General features: G+C 40.9%; 1 protein-coding gene across 1 annotated transcript in view; it reads right to left on the reverse strand.

The window, feature by feature from the left end:
* The window catches only part of LOC141088385 (uncharacterized), a 70147-nt gene extending 47497 nt beyond the window's left edge, over positions 1 to 22650 (reverse strand). Inside the window, exons 1-2 of the mRNA XM_073574399.1 lie at positions 22597 to 22650; positions 22028 to 22171 (exon numbers count right to left, since the gene is read on the reverse strand). Of these exons, the coding sequence (XP_073430500.1) occupies positions 22028 to 22171; positions 22597 to 22650 (198 nt within the window). The remainder of the gene's footprint in view (positions 1 to 22027; positions 22172 to 22596) is intronic.
* Positions 22651 to 24681: the final 2031 nt, after the last annotated feature.

Raw genomic sequence — 24681 nt, forward strand, 5'->3', positions numbered from 1 at the left:
TTAATAATAAAGGTTTTTTTATCACAATTTGCCTTACTTAGTATTTTTATACTTATGGATTCAGTAACTTTTAATATATTTTTTTATTACTTTCATGTATATATTTTTTGTATATCTACTCTGCTGTGTTTATTAATGGTGACATTGAAGAAGAGTTGTACATGAGCCAACCAGAGGGATATATTAAAAAAAAAAATCTATCTGTGGACTTAAGCCGTTGGAAAGAGCTTGTAAATCGAAAATGAACAAAGTTTTGATGGTTGAAGCATTTAAAAGATCTCAAGTTGATCCATGTTTGTATATGAAAAATGTAGCGAAGGAGTGGATTTTTATTCTCCTACTGTATATCTAGATGATGTAATCATGCATCATCAAGATGAAAAGGAAATTGCTAAGCTTGGTGAAATTCTCAACCAGCACATTGAGACTAAGGACCTTGGAAATGTGACCTATTATTTGGGAATCCAAATCCAGAGAAAGGAAAATGGGAGTTCTCTTCTCAACCAAAGTTCTAACACTTCCGCAACACTAAACCAATTTGGAATGTCAGAAGCCAAAGGTGCGTCAACGTCAATTGATCCATCCTACTTAAAGTTAGAAGAAGAAGATCAGCTACCCAGCAATGAGAGTTACAGATAAGCAGTGGGGGCACTTCTTTACATAGCAACCACAACTCGTCCGGATATCACAGCCACAATCATAATTCTCTGCCGATGTGTAAGCAAGTCACGCCAAAGAGACTGGAATGTAATTAAGAGAATTCTTCAATATCTTAAAGAAACTCAAACACTAAATCTTAAGATATTTGCATCAGGAGATCTCACTTTCAGAGGTTATGTGGATGCAGATTGGGCTGGAGATTCAAGTGATCAGAAATCAACAAGAGGTTACTTGTTCAAGTTAGGAGAAAATTCAATTTCTTGGTCCAGCAGAAAACAATTGTCAGTCGCATAATCCTCTAAAGAAGAAGAATATATGTCTGCTGCTTATACAAGTAAAGAAGTAATTTGGTTGAAACAACTTTTGTAACATTTCAGCAAGCAAGCTCAACCAACAGTTATCTATGAAGACCACCAAGGATACATTAAACTTGCCAGCAGTGAGAAGATTAGTGCAAGGACTAAGCAAATTGGTGTAAAACATCACCATTTACGTGACATTGTGGAACGTGGGGTACTCGAGTTTGTTTATTGTGAGTCTGACAAGATGATAGCTTATGGTATGACAAAGCCATTATCAAGAGCCAAGATTGTGCACCTCAGAACTGCAATGGGACTAACAGGACAAGTAGTTGTTGACTGGGAGTGTAGGAATATGTTTAGTGCAACAATTCCATTCCTGTCTATGAGTGTTTAGTTGCTAGATTTGTATGCTGTTCATAAAAAACAACAACAGAACACCTCCCAGAGGCTCACACAGGGAGGGCATGGGACTGTATTTCCTGTTTTTCCTGTGTCTGTGTATGAGAGAAGCAGCCTGCTGTAGATGCTGCACAGATAGAGAAGCACAAATGATTTATTACTGCTCTATTAAGCTTATCATGTATTGTTCTTGATTGTTCCTGAATAAAGAAGCTCTATTGTCACATGCTTGGAGAGTATCCTGAATAATCCACTGCCAAAACAAACCTTTCTTTATGAAAAGATAACAAGGAGAAAGGTGATAAAGATGGATTGTGTGTGGTAAGTGTTATTAGGTCCAATTAGATTTTTATTTTTTACCGAGGAAGGGAACAATTTTTAAAAAGAATCCATCACCTCAAGAATCACTATTTACCAGCAGAAACAATGGTATTCTGCATGCAAATAGCATTTAAATCTATTGTCTTTTACTGGAAGTGCAGCAGCAGGGAAAAGATGAAACTTTATTCTCCCAGGAGCTATTTGCTTGCTTCCTGGCCCTATAAATAACAGCCAGCTCTGCAGTTCATGTGTACAGAGCAAGCCGTCAATCATAGTGAAAGGCAAAAGCCATAGCACGCTCACTATATAGCAAGTAGCTGAGTTGAATATGAAAAAGAATTTTCTCCGTATAGACGTGCTTTCATTAAGCTAGCAACACAGGGTTTATATGGTATTTACCTGAAGATTAGCACTACATCTGCAGGTAATTAGCAATTCTTAAGGTACTGTCACACTTAGCGATGTACCAGCGATCCCGACATCGCTGGGGTCGGGGGTCGCTACTTACCTGTCACACTAGGCGATCCTGCGTCCTCCCGCCCGGCTCCATGCTCGTCGCTCGTCTCTCCACAGGAAGCGCCACAGGAAGCTGACGACGAGAAACAGTCCTGGACGTTCTCGCGTGATCAGCGATAACCAGCGGGGGAGCGGGTCATGGGTAAGTATCAGACACAGCGATATCGCTAGCAATATCGCTATAACGTCACAAGTTATAGTGATATTGCTAGCGATATCGCTAAGTGTGACAGTACCTTTAGGCTAGTGTCAGACTAATGCAAGAGAATTGGGCCAATTATGAAAATAAGCATAGCATAATCTGATTCTCTCGGATGATAAAATAGGAGTGCACTGTGTGGAGAAGGTGGAGAACAAAATTTCTCCATCTTCTCCATCTTTTCCATTGTGTCACTGATCGTAATTCGGACTGCACTGACTTCAGGGTATGATTTCACATGAACATTGGATCAAACTTGGACATGTTGCATTTTTTTTTGCTTCATCCACTGGAAAAAATAGCATATATGCCCAGCCCCTTAGACTAATATTGGTCTAAGTGCGATCTGATAGTTTGTCGGATCACAATCAGATGGAAAATACGGTGGTGCGCACCTGGTCTTCAGGAGACACATTACCTTTGATGATTGCTATAAAATTATTATAAGCATTTAAAACTAAGTTTCTGTAATTATTGGTAGATTAGTTTTATCTTGCAATAGAGGGAGGACAATGCTTCTTTTTGATGCCTTGATTTATTAGGCGAGTTGTTGGAAGTGATGATCCACAGTAAATGACCTACAATGTATATGTTTCTGGTAAAAGCTGCAATCACATTTCCATCTGCACTTTCCACTAACTTTATGCCTGCTACTAAACATTAATAACTACAACTCTGCAATTTGCTCTAATTATATTCATAGTATCATAATGATTACACTCAGAGAACATTCTATTCTCTCCAGCAGAGAACTGTGAATACTTGTGTCATTTTGAAAAAAATATATAAATAAAAAGGTGACCATTCTGGATGTGGAGTGATCTGCTCCAAATTAATTGTCTTGTTACAAAAAATAATATTTTAGGAAGATTTGCAATGCTTAAATACACATTTCTAGCATCCAGTAATTCCAAATTTCTGAAAGTCCTGTAATTATTTCCAGCAGGGAACTTCCATGTAAACTGAAGCTTTACAAAACCAATTATTAGACTGCTCAGGTTAAAGAAACAAGGTGACATAACATTTTCTCTGTAAGCATTTCATTTTGTATTTTTTTTTGCAGAGGCTTCTAAACTATACAAGGTAATTCCGCATTTCAAATTCAATTAACCCATTCCTTTTGGGAGACAATTTTTACTTTTTGCACAATTACTTTGCCTTCCCAATCTTCTATGACCTCATTCAGACTTTGGTGATTTTTCTGATATCCAAAAAAAAATTGACCAAATTTCATCAGTGTTTTTTATATGATTTTCAGCAGTGTTTGGTCTGTGTATCATTTATTACCATCAGTGTTTTATCAGTAATTTTTTTCATGTGAAAGAATAAAAACATACATTTCAAAATTTCCATTATTCACTACAATTTTTAATCCCTTCATGCCGCTGCCAATTTGCAGTTTTGAGCTTCCATTTTTTCTCCCCTTATTCCCAGAACCATAGCTCTTTTAGGCTAGTTTCACACTAGCATTACGCAGAGCACGGTCGCCGCTAAGCTCCGCCCCTGGCTGCGCCTCCTCCAGTCAGCTCCTCCTCTGATCGCATGACGCTGCATGTGATCAGTGTACCCTATATTTAGCATTGGGTATGCTGGTCGTGCTCTGGTACACTTTTGCATGCAGCGTCATGCGATCAGAGGAGGAGCTGACCGGAGGGGGAATGGCTGGGGCGGAGTTTAGCAGCGGCCGTGTGCTGTGCCTAGTAACGCTAGTGTGAAACTAGCCTTACTATTCTGTTCACAAAGACATATGATGGCTTGCTTTTTTGCCAGATGAGTTGTAATTTTGAATGACACTTTCATTTCACTACATAGTGTACTGGAAATTTAGAAGAACATTCTAAGGGCGGTAAAATGGTGAAAAAAAACCCTACATCTCTGACATTGTTTTTTAGGAATTGTTTATTCAGTGTAAATTTTTTGGCAAAAATGAGCTCACAATATGACTCTCCTCATCAACATAATTACAGCGATATCCAACATATCCAGTTTTTATTATTTTAGTGGCAAAAAAAATCAGAAGTTTTGCAAAAGACATTTTTTTTTTGGTTTGTGTCATCATTTCCCGGGACCAGTAAAATTTTAATTTTCAGCCAATGGACCTGTGTAATTGCTTATTTTTTGCAGGGCGAGACAATGTTGTAAAAATGTTGTAGTACAATTTTGGCATAGATGCAACTTTTTGATTGCTTGTTACAGTCTTTTTTGGGGATTTACAACCACCAAAACATAATTTTGGCATTCTTCAATTTTTCTCATTTACAGTGCTCATCGATTGGGTTATTTATTTTTATATTTTGATAGATCGGACTTTTCTGAGTGTGCTGATACCACTTGTGTGTATTTTTTAAACTTTTTACTGTCTTTATTTTCAATGGAACAAAAAGGGGGTGATTTGAACTTTTAGTTTTTGTTTTAGTTACTTAATATTTTATGTTTTTAAAACTTTTTTTCCTTTTTATTTTTATTCTTAGTCCCCTTAGGGAACTTGAAGATGCGATTGTCCGATTGCTTGTTCTATATACAACATTACTACAACATTGCTGCATAAAGCAGAGATCACGGTCTCCTATGAAGCTCACCCACAGGCAGGGTTTCAAATGAGCACAGGGGGTCATTCACTGATTGTTAGAGACACGTCCTGTCTGTAATAAACAGCCATGACCTGCCAGGTATGGGGTGGCTTCACTGTGTTAGCCCACTCCATTCACACTCTTCTGGTATGTGCTGTACATGTGCGACGAATGTCGTGAAAGGGTTTAAACTCGACAGCACACATTGCACATTGATATTAGTATGTGCTATCAGTGATTTCTAACAGACCTGTAGACTTCTGTGGGAAATTTTGGTGCTTGACTCCGATCAAAAGACATATTTCTGTGATTTTTTGGACCACATGGTCAATAAGTACATGTGAACTGTTCCTTAAACTATAATGGGTATGAGTTATAGTCATACATCAGTAATTCATGGACACTTGATTGAGACCTTAGAGACAACTTTTTTTTCCATTAAAGTAACGGCACGAAAGAGTGTTTTTGAGAGCCAAGTTGTAGTTTTAAAAGATCCAATTTATTTTTCAATATATTGTCCTGAAAATGAGCACAATATTAAACACATGGTAGAATAGTTAAAAAATCTGTCAGTTTCACTATTGTTTTTTGGGATATTATTTAGTTGTTTACAATGAGCAAAAAAAATGGCCTTCAAACATGGTTATTCAAGTAGGCATGAATAAGAAAATACCAATTTTGTACTGTATTTTTTATATAAGTTAGAGGGTTTTTTTTTTTTAAAGAAATAGCTTTGTAAGAAAACAGTAATGGTTTGTGTTGCATTTTCTGAAACACTAAAATTTTTTATTCTTCCCGTGGATGAAGCTTTATGAATGCTTTTTTTTAAATAGCTGGAGCTTGTATAGGGGCCATAAAAGGGTACATAGCATATTTTGATCTGCAAACATTGTGTCGCTGCTGTACCTGTCTATAGGTTTTGGATGGAATAACAGCCTTGCCCTAGTCACTTTAGCAAATTTGAGCTATGAGGTTTACTAGTCCAGGTACATTAGTAAATTGGTGTAAAGCCATAAAATATTTTAATAAGAGTTCTTGTTTTTTAATTTCTGGTCTAGAGCTAAATCATTACTTCTAATTGAAAATTTATCTATTAGGACATTTCTGTACCACTGAGTGAAATCTCAATCAAACCATAATATTTAAGTAAATGTTGTACAGATAAGATGATTGTTTTGGGCAACCCCAGTCCATGGTCTAGGTCAGGTGTTATACGACCGTGGATAGGAGCTTAGCAAACTTCCTTTCTCTCCAGGATGCTAGCCCTGCTTATGATTTGCTCCGCCCAGATAACATTGTGCTAGCCAGGCAAATCAAATGTTATACCGAGGAACCAGGAAGCTCAGAAAATTCAAACAGCGCGCACAGAATTTGACCGTGGACTGGGGTTGTGCAAAACGATCCTCTCATTTATTGTGGTTAATAATATTTAGGGTTTGCACACATCTGCTTTTAAAAATGCTGAGTGCAATTAAAAAATATCGCATTGCAGTCACACCAATGTTAATTAATGAGTCAATGCTGATATGCAAGTTTTTCCTCAGTTCTAATCGGGCAGAGGATAAAAAAATTGCAGCATACTGTGAGCGGTCATGTATATTGGACGAGATTCATCAATGGATGTGAGAGAAAAAAACAGGCGTCACAGGGGCCATCCATATGCCATTCAATTTTTACACAGACATCTCAAAGGATCCAGAAAATTGCATCCACCAAACAAAGGAAGTTCACAGCCAGAACCCTCAGTAAAGATAGATGATTTCACAACACCTCTACATATTATAAATTTGCACTCTTTAGTGCCTTTGATGTGGACTTTATGGTACAGCTTGTTAGGCTTATTTAACCTAATGAGTAAATAAATAAATGAAAAAAGATATGGAGTCCCCCTATTTTCTGAAACAAGCAAAGGTAAAGCAGACAGCTGTGAACTGATATTATCAGGCTAGGAAGTCATGGTTTCTGGTCCCTTAGCAGCATTTACAAAAACATCCTGCAGCTGCCCCAGAAGAGTAACATCACATGCTCTATTCTGATTCTTTCCCTTCACTCTTTCTGGCTGCCCTGGAGCATTGGCAATCAGAGTAGTGGCATTTTGGGTTGATGTCAGCTTTGAATTCTCTAAAAACAAGGAAAATTGGGTAACATTTTGGGAAACACTGAACAATGTCAGACCTGTTTGTTTTTAATAAAAATGTGTACAAGGGGAAGACTCTTGCTTTTATCTCTCTCTTTTTATACAATTCAGGTTTCCATTTGTTTACTACGTTGGATTCCCTGGACTATGATGAACCTGCTTTTTTAATTTGGTTAACCAGGAAAAGTGTCTGGGAATGTTTTTTTAATAAAGTACTTTTGTGTGTGCTTTTACTATTTACTGGGTTAGTAAGAGGGTTGTCTGATGCCTCTCCGTTACTAACACCAGGATTTGATGTCAGCTGTAATATTGGACAATTTAAAGCTTACGTAATCCCTAAGCCCCATTACCAGATTGCCACCGCACCAGGGCAATTAAGAACAGAGAAGGCAAAGAGTCTGAATTGGACCACCTCATGTGATTGATATTCTACTTTTGTGGAGGCTTTGGACTTGTATTTGTAGGCTGTAGAGGGACCAATAACCATGGAACTTCCCAGCCTGATAATATCAGCTCACAGCTGTCTGTTTTACCTTTGCTGGTTTCATAAAATAGGGATCACAAGATTTTTTTCCATTTATTTATTAGATTAAACAAGTGTAAGAGTCAACAAAGTAAAAATGGTGTTTCTTGATCTGGAGATCAGCCATAATGGGGGAAAAAATATCACAAAAACCTATTTTAAAAAAGTGGATTCAAATGGCTTTTTAGATTTTAATAGTGCACATTACAGAAAAGTGGAAGGACAATATACCCCGCAGTCAATTTTTTCATTTTTTTCGTATAAGAAAAAATTGTACAAGAGAATCTGATTTTGTGGCTCAGTCCAAAATCCTTAAAAGAAAATTTAAGGAAGAAAGATACCCAAGAATGTTTAGAAGGAAATAATAGGAGAGGGGATAATTTGACTATTGGTAAGGAAAAAAGTGATGACCACTGGAAATTGAATTTTGTGACTATATTCAATAGGGGAAATAAAGTTAAAAGAAGTGTGCTTTCAAAATATTGGTATATCTTGAAACGTGACGCTGTTTTGGGAAAATATCTCCCTGATAAACCAGGGATTTCATATAGAAGGGGGAAAACTTTGCAAAATGTGGTGGCCCTAGTAAATTTAAAACTTGTTAGATTTAAAAAGAAAAAACAAAAATTTTAATCAAATTTTATGTAGTGTTCAAGAAACTGGAGTTTTTAAAAGGAACTCCAAAAATGTTTGACCTGTGGGATCCTAGATCATGGGGCTAAAATTATTAAATGCAATAGCACCGAGGATGTTTTTGAGATCCCACAAAGACTCACCTGTAGTAGTTTTTGTGTTGTATATGTCATCACTTGCAGTTGCGATTTGCAATATGTGGGACGCACTATGCATACACTATGGTCCCCCATTAATGGACACAGAAATAGAGCAAAAAATGGCTTTTTTGAAGCATAGTCTTTCGAGGCATTTGCTAATTAAACATAATAACATTTTTCTACATAAAAGTAACTCCGGTGGAGCAGATACCCTCTGGTGTTACAAACAGGAATGCTCTTTTAAACCAAAAAGAAACGTTTTGGATATATCATTTGGGAACATTATGTCCAAATAGTTTAATGGACATAGAGAGTAATTAAATGTTTTTTAAGCTTTTTTTCCCTTTTTTTACTTTTTGAAAAGTTTTTTTCTCTCTCTCTTTTAACTATCTTTTTGCATTCATGTTGATCAGAATGTGGTTTGAAAAGCTGAACTAATTAGTGGGTGTGCTCCTGAACCTGGCCCACACCCCAAATAAAGTTCTTGAAGCTGGGTTAAACAGTTTGCCACTATATATATACGTGTGATTGAATTTTTACTAGTAGGAATTGTATTGTGTTTTTATGATACCTGAAGAAGGATATATACTATATTCGAAACATGTTGTATCTCCTCCTATCAAATAATAAAAAACAAAAAATTCAAAATATCATCTTTGGATGTGAGTTCTAGGAAGCGCTGCCACTCATGGGCTGGATGTTTTCTTTTTTATTTAAGTGTAAGAAGTAGTGATGAGCGAACATGCTCTAAACTACTTGTTACTCACCCAAGTATCACTGTACTCAGTGTACTCAGCAAGCACTGAGCATTTCCAGGATTACTCGGGGAGAACTCGTGTCTCCACCCAGCATTTTTGGCGGTCTTTAGAGACCCAATCACCATGCAGGGATTGTCTACCAGGCACTGTAACACCGCAGCCATCTTTGTTGTGGCCTTGCAGTGAATAGCTGGCCGCACAGCCTCATCAGGGGTATAAGAGACTGGACGCCGCCCTGCTCAGCGCATTCAACTCTGGATTGAGACAGTGTAGGGAAAGCTGCTGCTGAGATAGGGTCAGATTTGGGGATTTATTAGTCAGGTCTACCATCCTAAACTGCTCAAATCCAGCTAAACCAACAGTCCTTCTAAGGACTAATTCCGGAGTATATAGGTTGCAGTGTTAGGTAGGCAGGAAATTGTACGTCGCTCTATACATATCAGTGCAAGGCCTGTAGGCACTGTATGTGTGTATATAGATACCGTTGCATACATCAAGAGGGTCTATTCCATTAGTGTCTGCTGCTGTTGCTACCTATAGCATATATTGACCAGATACACCTAGCCCCAGGTATAACTGGCTAGGAAAATTTATTTTTGCCAGGATAATAGAGATTATTTTATTGCAAAACAATCCAGAGCCCTTTTTTTTCTCCATTTGCTTTTTGACACTGCGCAATACAGCCCGATCCTTTTCCTAGCACAGCATGAAAATCCAGCAATTTTAAAGGGGTCCCAAAAATCACTTTTGAGTGCGCAGAGAAATCTTTCATTTTTTTGTAGTACAGTAGAGTAGAAATTTTTTTGAGTGTCTTACACTATTTCTTGACACCAGTTTGCTGAACAAAAAATAAATAAATACAGGCCATGTATTTTACAGTGTGGTATATCTGTGACACACCTCATACATCCGTGTGCTAAAAAATTGGGCATTTTAGGCCTAAATTCCATTTTTTGCTGTCTGTCACTCTAGTTATATACAGCACTATTTTGAATTTTTAAAAAAAAACAAAAAACATGCCACATATTTGGCAGTATGGTATCTCCGTGACAGGCCTCATCTATCTGTACAAAAAATTGGGACATTTTAGGTCTACATATTCTAGTGTTTTTGCAGTCTGTTACCGAACTTATTGACACAAATTTGATAACCAAAAAAAAATTTTTAACTGCAGTCCAGAAAGTTTAAAGTGTGGTTTTCCTGCACACGTATCACATACAAGTTTGCTCCCAATTCAGCCATTTGTAGTGAGTGAACGTAAATAATCTAGTCCAGTTACAATAGGCAAGGCTCATGGCAAGGGACGGGGAAGTGGATGTGATAGAGATGGTGCATGCCGAGGCCGAGGCCGAGACCATTGGCAAGCTGAAATTGGGTCACCAAAAACACCCACATCTTCTAGCTGAAGAGTCTTCTAGCTTAGAGTCCAAAGTCCTAGGAGACCGCAGCAAACAGCACTACTGAAGCCAGAGCAGTGTGAAAAGGTTGTTGGTTGGATAGCGGATAATACTTCCAGTTACTTATCCACCACCATCAGCACTCTGTCTTCCTCATGGTCAAGTTTGAGTAGCCGTGAATCTGGCCCGCATATTCCTCACCCTGATCCTCCTTCCTCCCACCACTCTGAGTGCCCTGAGGCAACTGATCCCACACTCGGACACTCCGAAGACTTGTTAAGTTTTCCATTTATAGATTTGTGCCTCTCGCCTGCTCCATTTGAAGTGGGACAAGATGACATTCCATGTAGCGATGCACAAATTTTTGAGCAGCTACGGTCACAAGAGGTGGACAATGATGAGACACAATTGCCAAAAAGTCAGGTGGAGAACCAGGGTGCGGAAGTGGAAGATGAGGTGGTGGATGATATAGTAACTGATCCAACCTGGCAGGAGGACATGCAGAGTGAGGATAGCAGCACACAGGGGGAAGGAGGCATAGCACCCCTTTAGGCAGGAAGAAGCAGTGTGGTGGCTGCAGACAGAAGGCGGGCAACCATTCCCCGTAACACCAACATGATGGAAGTTGCCAGTCCAACTATTAGGTCTCCCCGAGTCTGGTTATTTTTTTAAAGACTCTGTTGATAAGTTATGATAACCCCAAACAGGCCATTTGCAAAACCTGTCATGTCAGCATCAGCAGGGGTAGCAAAGCTACCAGCCTATCCACCAGCATGATCAGGCACATGGCAGCAAAGCACCTGACTTTGTGGGCCCAACCCCATGCTCCAGGAACATTGTCTGCGAGTGACACCACTGTTTCTTTCACTGTTGTGAATGCAAGCCAATTCCCTGTCCACGGTGAATGCGAAGATGCCTCCTGCCCTGCTCCTGCCGTTGCCAACAGTCAAATAGCACCATCATCAAGCACATTCAGGCACTTGTCCCAGCACAGCCTTCCGTTGTCCATATCCCAGTCACAGGAACGTAAGCAGAAATATGCAGACAATGCCCCACAGGCCAAAGTACTAAATTCACTCATTTCTCGTCTGCTTGCGCTCAGAATGTTGCCTTTTAGGCTCATGGAGATGGAAGCTTTCTGCAACCTAATGGTGGCAGCCATCCCAAGGTACTTAGTCCCCAGCCACCACTGTTTCTTCCACTGTGCCATACTGGCATTACACAAGCACATGTCCCACAACAATACCCACGTCCTAAACAATGCAGTTACTGGGAAAGTACACCTAACCACGGGCACCTGGACAAGTACTTGTGACCAAGGACAGTACATCTCACTGATGGCACACTAGGTTAACATAATGGAAGCCGGGACCCAGTCAGATCTTGGGATGGAACATGTGCTCCTGACTCCTAAGATTGTGGGCCTTACGTCAATCAGGGTTGCCCCCACAGTGTACATCTCCTGCACGTCCTCCTTCTCTTCAGCCTCCACCTCTGAAATGAGCACATCAGTCACAAGCACTGCAGCACTGCCAAGGCCAAGCAGCAACAGGCTGTGCTGAAGCTAATAGACTTAGGTGACAAACCGCACAATGCTGAAGAGATGTTGACAGCTCTGAAACAGCAGGAAGATCTGTGGCTGACACCACTGAAACTCCAGCCAGGCATGGTTGTGTGTGACAATGACAGGAACCTGGTGGCAGCTTTGAGGTGAGGCGAACTGACACACGTACCATGCCTGGCCAATGTGCTTAACCTCATTTTTCAACATTTTCTAAAAAGCTACCAGGAGCTGCCAGGTCTGCTTGTGAATGTATGCCGCCTTTGTGCCCATTTTAGAAAGTCAGCTACAGCTTCAGCCACCCTTACCGTGCTTCAGCAGCTATTGCAGCTTCCAGCTCACCGACTGGTGTGTGATGTCCCCACGCATTGGAACTCTACACTGTATATATTGGAAAGGATTTGTGAGCAGAAGAGGGCAGTTGACAAATACCAGCATCAACAAGGCCATTTTTATTCAGGTTTGACTCCACACATAAGACCTCAGGATTGGACATGGATGTCAGACATATGTAACATCCTCCAAAACTTTGAGGAGTCCACCAAAATGGTGAGCGGTGTTGATGCCATAATAAGTGTCACCATCCTGCTTTTCTGCATTCTGAAAAGCTCTCTGCTCACAATGAAAGAGGATGCATTGCAGCTGGAGCACGAGGACATGGAGCAAGGAACCATACAGAGTGATTGTCAACAGGTGTTTTGGTTGAGAATGAGAAAGAGGAGGAGGAGGAAGAGCAGGAGCTACTTTCATGCGCTATAGACGGTACTACATGCACAACTGGCATACCATCTGTTCAGCGTGGGTGGCCAGAGGATAGGGAGGAGGAGGAAGAGGAGGAGGAGAACACCTTAGTCAGTCGTCCTGTTGGTGATGACATGGAAGGCTTGCCTGTTACCAGTCTGGCACGCATGGCTGATTTTATGTTGCGCTGCCTTTCCCGTGACCAATGTATTGTAAAAATTTTGAGTGACAGTCATTACTGGGTAGAGACACTTTTAGACCCACGCTACAAGGAGAACTTTAAATCTTTTGTTCCAGAGGCAGTAAGGTGTGCTAAAATGATGCAGTATGAGAGGGCCATTGTTGCAGATTTATTAAAAAAATTTCCCTCTTAAAACACTGGCAGCAGACATAACAGTTCGTTGGACAACCATGAAGTACAGGCGAGAGAGACACAACTTCAATCCAGCAGAGGCAGGGGAACACTGGCAAAGTTCTGGAACAGTTTTCTCAGACCCTCCCATCGCCCTGGCCCTGAGACATGGGGTAATGTCACAAGGAATGGAATGTTTTTTAAGATGATGAGCAAGTACCTTGCTGGCCTTATCAACGTCCTTCGTGATTCCTCTGTTCCTTTTAATTATTGGGTATCCTAACTGGACACATGGCATGAACTGGCTGTCTATGCTTTGAAGGTCCTGGTCTGCCCTGCCACTAGCGTTTTGTCAGAGCGGGTTTTTAGTGCCGCTGGTGGAATTATTACAGATAAGCGCATTCACCTGTCAATGGAAAATGCAGACAGGCTGACTCTTATAAAAATGAACAAGGGCTGGATTGGGCCAAATTTCTCAACACCACCAAATGATGACAGCGAAACATAACCTCCAATATAGTGTCTTTTTGGGAGGTGTATTCCCGTGCACCTCTTCACACTCACACAAGGATATACGTTTCCTGATTTTGGCTATTTGGTGTCCTTCTACTCCTCATCCTCACCATCTGCCACCACTAGAACTCCATGGTGAACGTATTCCGTCATGCTCCAGAAACTCTAGTTTTTGTCAAGTTTGTTATCATGCTCATCACCAAATTTAAAAAATATCTACCCCCTCACGGGGAAATGTTTGTCAGCCCATACAATTACTGTATGGGCATTACAAGTCTAGGAGATCCACTCATTTAAATTTGGCATATTTTTTAATCAAGCCTTCCTCCATGTCTCATCATCCGCTGCCACTAGATCACCAGGGTTAACGTGTTCTGTGCTGTACAGCCAGTGTAAAATTCTTTACAAGGGTGAGTGGTTATGCTGGCTGTAAAATAATTGTTATGAAAAAGGTTGAGGTGTACCCCACAGGTAAAATTGCTTGCCAACCTAAGTGTATGGGCGTTACAAGTCTAGGTGACCCGCTCTTTTAAATTGGGCATATTTTTTAATGAGGTCTTCCTCCACATCTCATCTCCACCGCCACTAGATCACAAGAGTTAATGTGTTCCGTGCTGCTACAGCCAGTGTTGAATTCTTAGCAAGGGTGAGTGGTTATGCTGGCCATAAAATAATTGTTATGAAAAAGGTTTAGGTGTACCCCACAGGGGAAAATGTTTGCCAGCCTAAGTGTATGGGCATTACAAGTCTAGGAGACCCGCTCCTTTAAATTGGGCATAGTTTTTAATCAGGCCTTCCTCCACGTCTCATCATCTGCCACCATTAGATCACCAGCGTTAACGTGTTCTGTGCTGCTACAGCCATTACAAAAATCCTAACAAGGGTGGGTGGTTATGCTGGCTGTAACATAATTATGAAAAATTGAGGTTTACACCACAGGGGAAAATGTTTGCCAGCTCATACACTTAGTGTATGTACAACTCTAGGAGACCCGCTCCTTTAAATTGGGAATATTTTTTAATGAGGCCCTCCTCCATGTTTCTTTCAAGGGGGGATTGGCGTACGTGCAAATTTGGGTCAAGGTGGCCCTTGCATTCAATGCATAAGGAAACAGTATGGCAGGACAAACTGAAGAATGTGAAGTGGGTTTTCCTGTGCCCATCCAGTGCCTGTGATCAAAGGCTTATTGGGGTGCATATGACTTGGTAGCAGGGCAGGCCTTGCAGTCAATGCATAAGAAAACATTATGGGAGTGCAAAATGAATAATGTGAAGTGGATTTTCCTATGTCCATCCAGTACGTGGCTTCAAAAGTTTATTGGGGTGCATGTAACTTTGAGGAAGGCCATGCCTTGTATTCAATGCATTTTTTCAGGAAGCCCTCCTGTACCTCTCATGAAAGGGGTATTGGGGTGCGTCGTAATTCTTGGCAGCCCATCCACTCACTGCAAAGGCAATAACAGTATAGGAGACCCACTGTTTAATAATAGCCCTTTAAGAATATTATTGCCGCCTTATGGCCCTCTAAAAATAGGCTCTGTGACTTTAAGAGTCCCTCCTTCAGAAATGAAAGAAGATGTGTCTGCTTATATGTCACACACCACATGGCCAGCTAGGGTTGCTAAATGTTGCAATAATATTTCCCAGTGAATGCATTTGTATTGGTTGAAAGCAATGCTAAAGTTGAAATAGGCTTCAAAAACGCTGCATGTGAACATTGCCCTAGTGGGGAGGAACATTTTTGTTTTGGGTTAATTATTTTGCCTTATATACAAGTCATTAACCTGGAAAGGATGTTCCTTAACATATTTCCCAGCAAAATCCATTTCGCTTTCGTTTTTGTATGTTTTTTGGTGCACATATAAAAATGGCGTTGTCACGCCGTTCTGTTTGTATTTGGTTGTCGGCGTGAAAATGCATGTTTTTTGCTTTAACCCCTTGCTTCTTTCCCCCTAATGGAGCTGGGATACTGCTGGTTGTTACCTGTATGGAGCCTGCTCAGTTCCCTGCTCTGCTGCGTAGCTGCACATGTGGTGTTAGGTCTTTGCTCTGTTGCTTGACCATTTACATGTGTGGTCCCTGGTTGCCGCTGTGGAAGCTGTTCATGGATTGTGAGGTCATTTGCAGCTGGTGCATGACTTTCCACGTGTGTCTTGGCTGGCAGCCATGGCCAGGTGCTCTAAGCTGCAGTTTCTGCACTGATTGTACTGCAATGGTTTCTGTGTGAGCTTAGGGCGTGCGCAGCCACACCTTCCCTGCTTTTATCAGGGTTAGTGTGTGTACTTGAAATGCTGTCCCCAGCCAATTGCTGAGGGGCAGCTCCTTTATAAACTGACTCTGCCCTATGGGCGGTGTCAGAGCTACTCACAAAGCTCCTGGACTTTGCATGTGTGTCTCGTGTCTGTGGACCTCGTCTGTCTCGGTTATGGTACCAAATTCCCTGCCTTGATTCCTGCTTTGACGTGATTTGTTTAATAAGGTACAGTACATACATACAGACGTTTCGGTCTATGACCTTCATCAGTGTACTGTGGGCAGGAAACGTAAAATAAATACAAAAATAAAATAAACATGAATACAAATAAAGTATATACAAAAAACTGGGTTGCTAAATCAGAGTCAAACATAGTCATATGCAGAGACATCAAAATCATTAATGCACATATGTGTACAGTCAGAGGGAATAATGGTGAAAAACAAGATCTACTAAGTAAAAAAGAGTGACACATACCGTAAGGTTGTACTAGCTGGGCATAGAACAATATGACTATGTTTGACTCTGATTTAGCAACCCAGTTTTTTGTATATACTTTATTTGTATTCATGTTTATTTTATTTTTGTATTTATTTTACGTTTCCTGCCCACAGTACACTGATGAAGGTCATAGACCGAAACGTCTGTATGTATGTACTGTACTTTATTAAACAAATCACGTTTTGCATTAGAATTCACAAGTGTGTGCCAAGTTTTTGTATACAACTAGTCACGGATTGGGATCCTACTTGTGCACCACCAAAATATTACAGGGATGTGCCAACGGTTTTGTCCTGTTGATTCCTGCTTTGTCCTGTTCCCTCGCCCTGCCCTGGAGGCGGTATATCTGGGCCTGATCATGTACCTAACCCGTACCTGACCCTGTCTAAATTTAACCTGTCCTAGAGGCGGTGTTCCTGCTGAGCATCTACTATGCTGTGCTAGCTCCATGCAGGCCCAGCAATCCTGCGGTGTTAGCACCATCACGCTTAAGTTCCTTCCTAGGTTCGATGCCCGGAGCCTGACGACCACAGTCTGGAACCTGATGACCGCTGCCTGGAGCTGGATGACTGCAATGGTGCCTGTAGGTCGTGTTGGATGTCCAGAACCAAACGACTCCCGTTTGATGTCTGCCGGTGACTCTGATGTCCTGTGGGTGACCCTGATGCCCTGATGACCTCGTGTGTCCTGATGTCCTGATGACCTCGTGTGTCCTGATGTCCTGATGACCTTGTGTGTCCTGATGTCCTGATGACCTCGTGTGTCCTGATGTCCTGATGACCTCGTGTGTCCTGATGTCCTGATGACCTTGTGTGTCCTGGTTTTGTCTATGTACTGTGACTTTACTTTAAGTAAACTTTATTTATACCTGAAGTTGTGCGGTGTCATCAAGTCCTACATGTCCTTGTCCATATGCTCAGCTGCCACAGTATCCCGGTCGCTGCCCTTCCCTAGTTCGGGTAAGCCTGGATCCCCCTCTGTGGTATGGAGGGTCCATATTGCATCCCCGGGGGACGCCTGCCCCCTCGCCGTTGGCGTGGAGATGCCTGCTGGGCCGCATCTGCGGCTGCAGTCATGAAACTCTGACAACATTGTTTACAGCTGTGACCTAGGAGTCAGAAATGCTTCCAGTGTCATTTGCCATGATGGGAACATCATTTTCATACATTTTTAGACCTTAAAATGACCCCCGGGGGAATCGCGGTAAAAATGCTTGGTTCTCCCATAGACTTACATTGGGTATTTTAGTGCTCGCTCATCACTAGTAAGAAGCTGTGCAATGAACTCCACATTAAATGCACCAATAGGTGCAAGGTTATAATATGTAGGGTGGTTGCAAAATTATCTATCAAAATTCAAAAAAATCAAGGCAGCACTGGCAAAAAAAAAAGGGAGGCGAGGGGGCAGGGGTGCAGAGCCTCTCCGGCATATACAAATTCTCCAATATATTTAGAAAAATGAAAGCAGCACTCCCAAAATGGAAAGATAGTAAAATATAATAGCCCATAATGACAGCTGTTACTGTCAACTATTACATTTTTCCAATTTTCTATTTTGGGAGTGCTGCCTTCATTTTTGTATGTATCTTTCTAGTTTTAGGTTACATAGAGTAATATAGTATGTAAAAGATGATGTTAAAAACACTTAGCATAGAGATATCATATGCATGTCATTCAGATGCTAGGAGAGAAAATAAAATGGCACACTCACACAGAACTTCCATAACATATATGAAATGACATATGCATAAAACTGATTCAACTTTTCGAGATGAGCATCCGAGCGATTTCTAATACTCATATGTGAGTGAAGTCTTGGATGTTAATTTAGTTCATATATCAAATACATAGACTTAATGATTATATTTACACACTTTTATTAAATAGCATAGTGTATAGTGGCAAAAAACCTTGGAAGACCCTTTTTTTGAGTGAATGGTGTCTGCAAAAATCTACCGGAAAATTAATCCCTCACAATGATTTTCACATCCTCAGAACGATAAGATTAAATAAGCACTCGCATGAATATTTTGTTTTCCTTAAATTTGGGTATTTGTGTATGGTATGTATTGTATGTATTGATATACTTACCTACAATGACTTTCTTTGGGATCCACTGTGCCGCTACTTTCTCCAGTGATATCACCACAATTAAGACTAGCAGTCTCACTATGCATGAGTCGAAAATTTCTTTCAAATGTAAATCTATGAAGCTTCTTTCTGCATAGGCTTACATTGTAAAAGCCACTACCAGGGCACTCAGAGTACAACATGACCCTGAGATTATAAAGGGCAATTACATTACTGAGAAGAATGGTGCTGGATCCTGGAGAAAATGGTGATAGGTGAGTTTATAACACATCATACACATTTACACACATTTAGTTTAAAAAATATTCATGGGAGTGCTTATTTAATAAAATTATTGTATTCCTCTAATACCAACATATTCCACAGTACTTTTCAAACCAAATGGAACATGCACAAACTATGCCTGACATATCACAGCAGTACATTATTCAACAATTCAAACAAGAGGAGTTTACATTGTACTCTGTAGCAAATGGACAACCAGTGCAATGACTGGCACAGTGTAGAGGCATTGATCTAATGGCAGGATAGAAATATGACCCTAGATGATGCATTCAGAATACATTGGAGAGGAGGAAATTTTATATGAGAAATCCTGATTAATAGAGAGTTGCAGTAGTCGAGATGAAAATGAAACAGTAAAACGTTTTGCAGTGTTAAAGTTAAGAAAATTACACATTTTCAAGGTGTTTTTGAGGTTCAGGTGACATGAGCAAGAAAAGAGTTAGATATAGGGGGTGAAGGAAAGCTCCAAGTCAAATACAATCCAAAGAGAATGAAGGCGCTGCTTAGGCCTCTTTCACACTTCAGTTTTTTACAATCAGTCACAATCCGCCAGGTTTTGAAAAAAACGGATCCTCAATTTTCTTTTGAGGATCCGTTTTTTTCCCCATTGACTTCTATTACTGGCGGATTGTGACGGATTGCCGTCCGTTGCATCCGTTTTTTTGCGGATCCGCCAAAAGTTGCTGTCCGTCACCATCCTCAAAGATTTGAAAACGGAGCTTGCAACGTTTTTTTTTCTGGCGGATCCTCCAGACACTAATTTAACTCGAAATTCTGTCTGGGTGCCGGACAAAAAAAAAAAAATTCTCTCTCTCTCTCTCTCTCTCTCTCCTTGTCCCGGCCAGCGTTTCCTTTAAAATTCCTCATTTTCAGGATCTGTCTGAAAACGGATCCTGTGCCATCCGTTCACATCAGTTGAGAACGGATCCGCTTGTCTGCCTTTTTGGCGGATTTCAACTGATGCAAAAAACTGAAGTGTGAAAGAGGCCTTAGGAGTTATGGTAGCATCATCCACAGAAATGCCAATTTCAGATTTTGGTTAATTAGTAGAGATAGGAAACATAAAATTTGAGTTTTCAGCATATTCAGTTTCAGAGCGAGGGAGGAAATTACGTCAGGCAGATAATCAATAGTATTTTCCAGAAATGCAGTTGTGATGTCAGGATAAGATGTTTATAATTGTGTGTCATCACCAAAGAGATGGTACTGAAACCAAATCTGCTGATGATTTACTAAGAGGGGTGATGTAAAAAGAAAAGAGGATGGGACCTAGGACTAAACCCTGAGGAACATTGACAGTGAAGCAGAAGATGAGAAGAACAAGCAAAAGAAACACTTAAGTAGAGGTCGGAGAGGTAAGAAGAGAACCAAGAGCTTGCAGTGTCCTTGAGTCTGATAGTGGAGCATATTGAGTAGGAGATGGTGATTAATGTTATGAAATGCTGCTTAGCGATCTAGGAGAAAGAAAAGTGAGTAAAGACCATTTAGATGTTGGCAGATCTGTAACGCCGCTGTGTTTGTACTCTGTTTACCCAGCATTACTGTGCATATCTCTACTTTAACCCTTGGCTCCTTTACCTCTAATGAGCTGGAATACTGTTGCCAGTTACCTGTGTGGATGCTGCTCAGTTCCTGGCTCCGCTGTGTAGTCTCACATGCGTGTGTGGCTCCACTGCGCTGCATGACCACCAACTTGTGTGGTCCCTGGTTGCCGCTGTGGAAAGATATCCGCAGGTTGTAAGGTCCTCTGCAGTTGTGCATGACTTACCACATGTGTTCAGGCTTGCAGCCGCTGCCAGGTGTCCTTTGCAATGCTGATTTGTGTCTGGCTGTGCTTAGGGTGCACACGGCCACACCTCCCCTGCTTTTATGAGGAACAGGTGTGTGCTAGAATTGCTGCTCCAGCCTATCGCTGTGAGGCAGCTCCTATATAAAGTTTCCCTGCCCTGTGGGTCATTGCCAGAGCATCTCATCAAGTTTCTGAGTCTTGCTATGTCTGTTTGATTTTCAGCACCTGTCCTGCCTGCCTGCAGTTCTAGGTGAGCTGATGCCTGTCATTCGCCTGCTCTGGGGGCAAAGTACCCAGATCCATTTCTGTTCAGTATGTTATCAGCTTTGGGACAGTTGATGTCTGAGTTCCTGGACTTATCCTGTTTGTGTGTTGGTACCAAAGTCCTTGTCCTGAATCCTGCTGTGTTATGAAGTACTAGTCCTGATTCCTGCTGTGTTATGAAGTCCTAGTCCTGTTTCCTGCTGTGTAATGTTCCTGAAGTCATTCTGCATCTTGAACCCTGTGCCCAGTAACTGTGACTCTTTGTTAACTGACTTTCTATGATACAACCTGGGTTCATCTTGGAAGTAGGAGTCCAGTGTGTCTGCTCAGTTTCTGCTACTCTGTGCTCAGCTTGCTATTCCGTGCAATCCCCGGTCGGTTCCAGTCCAACCCGGCTGGGCTCGTACCAGACAGCTTGAGTTCCTTTTTAGGTCGCTGCCAGATGTTCGTAGCCCGATGACCGTGGCCTCTTGTCCGGATCCTGATGACCGTGGCCTGATGTCCGGTGTTTGACGACCAATTCCAGATGTCCGGTGCCTGACGTCCTCCACCAGATGTCTGGTTCCTATCCTTCCCTGACCGATGCCTAGAGCCTGCCGATTCTTGCCAGATGTCCGGAGGCTGATGACTGCGGCCTCTTGTCCACAGCCTGATGTCCGGAGCCTGTAGATCGCTGCCAGATGTCCGGAGTCCGATACCAGTGTTCTGATGTTCTATCTGAGATCTGAGTTCTGATGTCCGCCTGATGTCCAGATGTACTTCTGAGACCTGATGTCCACCTAGTGCCTTGATGTCCTGATGTCTAGATGTCCTTCCTGATTACCTGATGTCCGGCTTGTGCCCTGATGTCCAGTCCATGTTCCGATGTCCAGTCCATATTAGAATGTCCAGTCTGTGTTCTGATGTCCCATCCGTGTTCCGATGTCCCGCCTGAGTCCAGATGTCCTGCCAGAGTCTGGATATCTGTCCGTGTTCCGATGTCGAGCCTGTGTCCAGATGTCCAGTCCGAGGTTCCGGTGGTCCAAGTTGTGCTCTTGAGCCGGTCCCACTCTTGTTCCTGGATGGATTCCTCCTCCGTGGTTTCAGGGAGTCTCCAGCTCTGTTTACCCGGTTACGGTCCCACCAGCGAGTTCTGGACCTGACCAGCCGATGCCCGGTGCTGTAGTGGAAATGTTCCTGGATCTGTGCTATCCATGTTTTGCTTATGTTCTGATGTCACAATCATAACAAGATCATTATTAACTTTAGTAATAGCAGTTTCTGTAGACTGAAAAGAGCAGAAAGAGTAATCGGAAAGATAGTGGATTAGACTAGAGTCAAATGGTGGTCCCAAACAGAGACAATGAAAGAGCAGAAAATCAAAGGTGAATAGCTAGCTTGATGTTAGCACTGCCACGGCTGTCTTACTTTTGGTGAAGCTGTTTCTTCATAAAGAAGGAAGCAGATACCATGATCCTTCAAAACAGAGAATCTCTAGTTGGAGCATCAGTGAGAAACAGTACACACTGCCTTAGCCTAGAAGCTTCTGCCAATAACTTGTAAATAGTCACCTGCTAAGTGAGGGTTATCGGAGATAATTACTCGGAGACATTTGTGCTGTCTAAATGGAAGCACAGCACTGTCCTCTACCACTGACACCCATAACTGCTGGATCACAGTTTCCCAGGTGTGTGCGTGTGTGCTAATCCTTACCTTCCCTTCCACCGCAAGCTTGTGTGTCAGTTTTCGGTGTTGTGCATCCTGCATGGACAAGGTAAGGGTTAATCCCCCTCAGACATGCTCACTTATGTGAAATGTCTCTGCTACATTCCATGGACTGAAAGGAGGATTTCTTACCCCTTGTCAGTCATTTCACATGTGAGTAATTCTTTTCTTTTAATCCCCTGAATTTTCCATTCCTAAAAGGGCTTTCCCAGTTTCAGAAAACCAACCGTTCTTTAATTGTAGCTTCTTTAAAAAACAAATGTGCTTTAAGGCTCATTCAGATATCCACTTTTTATGTAGTAGTTCTAGCTGTGTTTTTCATGGAGAGCACTTGTACTTAGTATATTCCATGCAGGTAATCACATGTACAATTATTTTTTTTGCAGGCTGAGTAGTCCTTGAAAAAATCACAGACACATGTCTGATATTGAGCTGAGTGTCTGATAAAACTCGGCAATGCAAGACAGTGGGTCTGTGAAAAAAAAAATCGGACATCACTCAAATGTCTCCTTCATTTGCTAGATAAGAAAAGGCAAATAAACTTCTTTTTTCTCATCGGATAAAAACTGATGAAACTCAGATGAAACTTTGACATTGTGGAAGATATGATGAAACTCTGAATTAAATCACAGATGAAACAAAGGCTGTTTTTCTCATACATGAAAAATTGTACATCTGAATGAGCTCTTACTTGTCCTTCCCAGGTTCATCACTGAGCCTCCTGGGGTCTGTCTACAGAACTGAAAACACATCAGCAGCAATGGAGCCAATAACTGAGCTCAGAAGCTTCACCTGGATTGACCGCACAACTTACTCATAGCCAGTGAGCTCACTGACTGGCTGCAGCACTGTAGTAGTGACGTCAGCATTCAAACAATAGCAGGTTCCGGGAAATGCCTTGGAGACTCAACGCTGGTCCTGGGAGGGTGAGTAAAAACTTTTTTTTAAAAATCTTACTACAGCTACGGGTGCTTTCGTTTTGTGTTTCTGCACCCATTCAGTAGTTCTGTTGGAGTTTACTCCCCCCCTCGATAAAGGGCATTCCGATGTATGCGCCTACGGGGCCATAGACTGTAATGGTGTTGGCATAGTGTATGTGTGCTGTGAAATTCATCATTTCCAGGAGTGTATGCTTAATGGAGTCATTAATTTGGAAAACCCCTTTAATGAACTGCTAGTACATGTTACTATGGGGTTAATTATAATTTTTAATCTTACCTGCAGCATTGAATTAAAAAGCTAAAAGTTACTGCTATTTATAAAATGATAAAATCAGTTTTGAGCTTTGTTCACAGTTTTTTTTTTTTATAAAAACTAAAAGTTGCTTTTTAGAGTACAAGCCAAAGCTATGAGATTTCAGAAATATCAAGAGCACACTTTTTTCCTGACAGAATTTGAGCACTGCATTGTTTTTTAATCTTCAGCATAACAATTCGTTCAGCATTTTTCACACATAGAAAGTTATGAGAAAGTACAAAAATGCTAAGAAAACCTCAATAAATGCTTTTGAAACATTTTTTGGGAAATAAATCCAACTTTATCAAACAAGGATTGTAGATAAAGCATGCATACAATCCACACCCATGAAAAAGATACACAAACACCGATTATAATTTATAATATATGTAATATCTCTATATCTATCTAAAAATGTTTTAATAATAATAAATTATTAAATTCATACTTCCACCAGTGTTAAGTGAAAAAAAGTGGTTTACCCACTGATTACGAAAAAACAAATCCTAAACCACCGAAGGACCCATAGACAGGAAAGACCAAACAGGATATATTATACAGAATTTTATTAGTGTCATAGGTGGTAATACAATAAAAAACAATTTAAAACATTGTGCACAAATGGGACAAAAAAATATTGATATTGTAGACCCAATTATATTTTATATTTATATATGCAATCCTCAAAAATATATATATAAAAAAATTGTGTATAAGCAATGAATAACTTATTGTGACCAAATAATATGAAGTGAAACATTCAAAAAAAACTTTTTTATATATGTGTCAAATAATAAATCACGTATTTAAATATAAAGTGCCATGTGCAATGTAAAT

Source organism: Dendrobates tinctorius, unplaced genomic scaffold (genome assembly GCF_039654945.1).
Source record: "Dendrobates tinctorius isolate UK_male_01 unplaced genomic scaffold, ASM3965494v1 ptg000039l, whole genome shotgun sequence".
Lineage (NCBI taxonomy): Eukaryota > Metazoa > Chordata > Amphibia > Anura > Dendrobatidae > Dendrobates > Dendrobates tinctorius.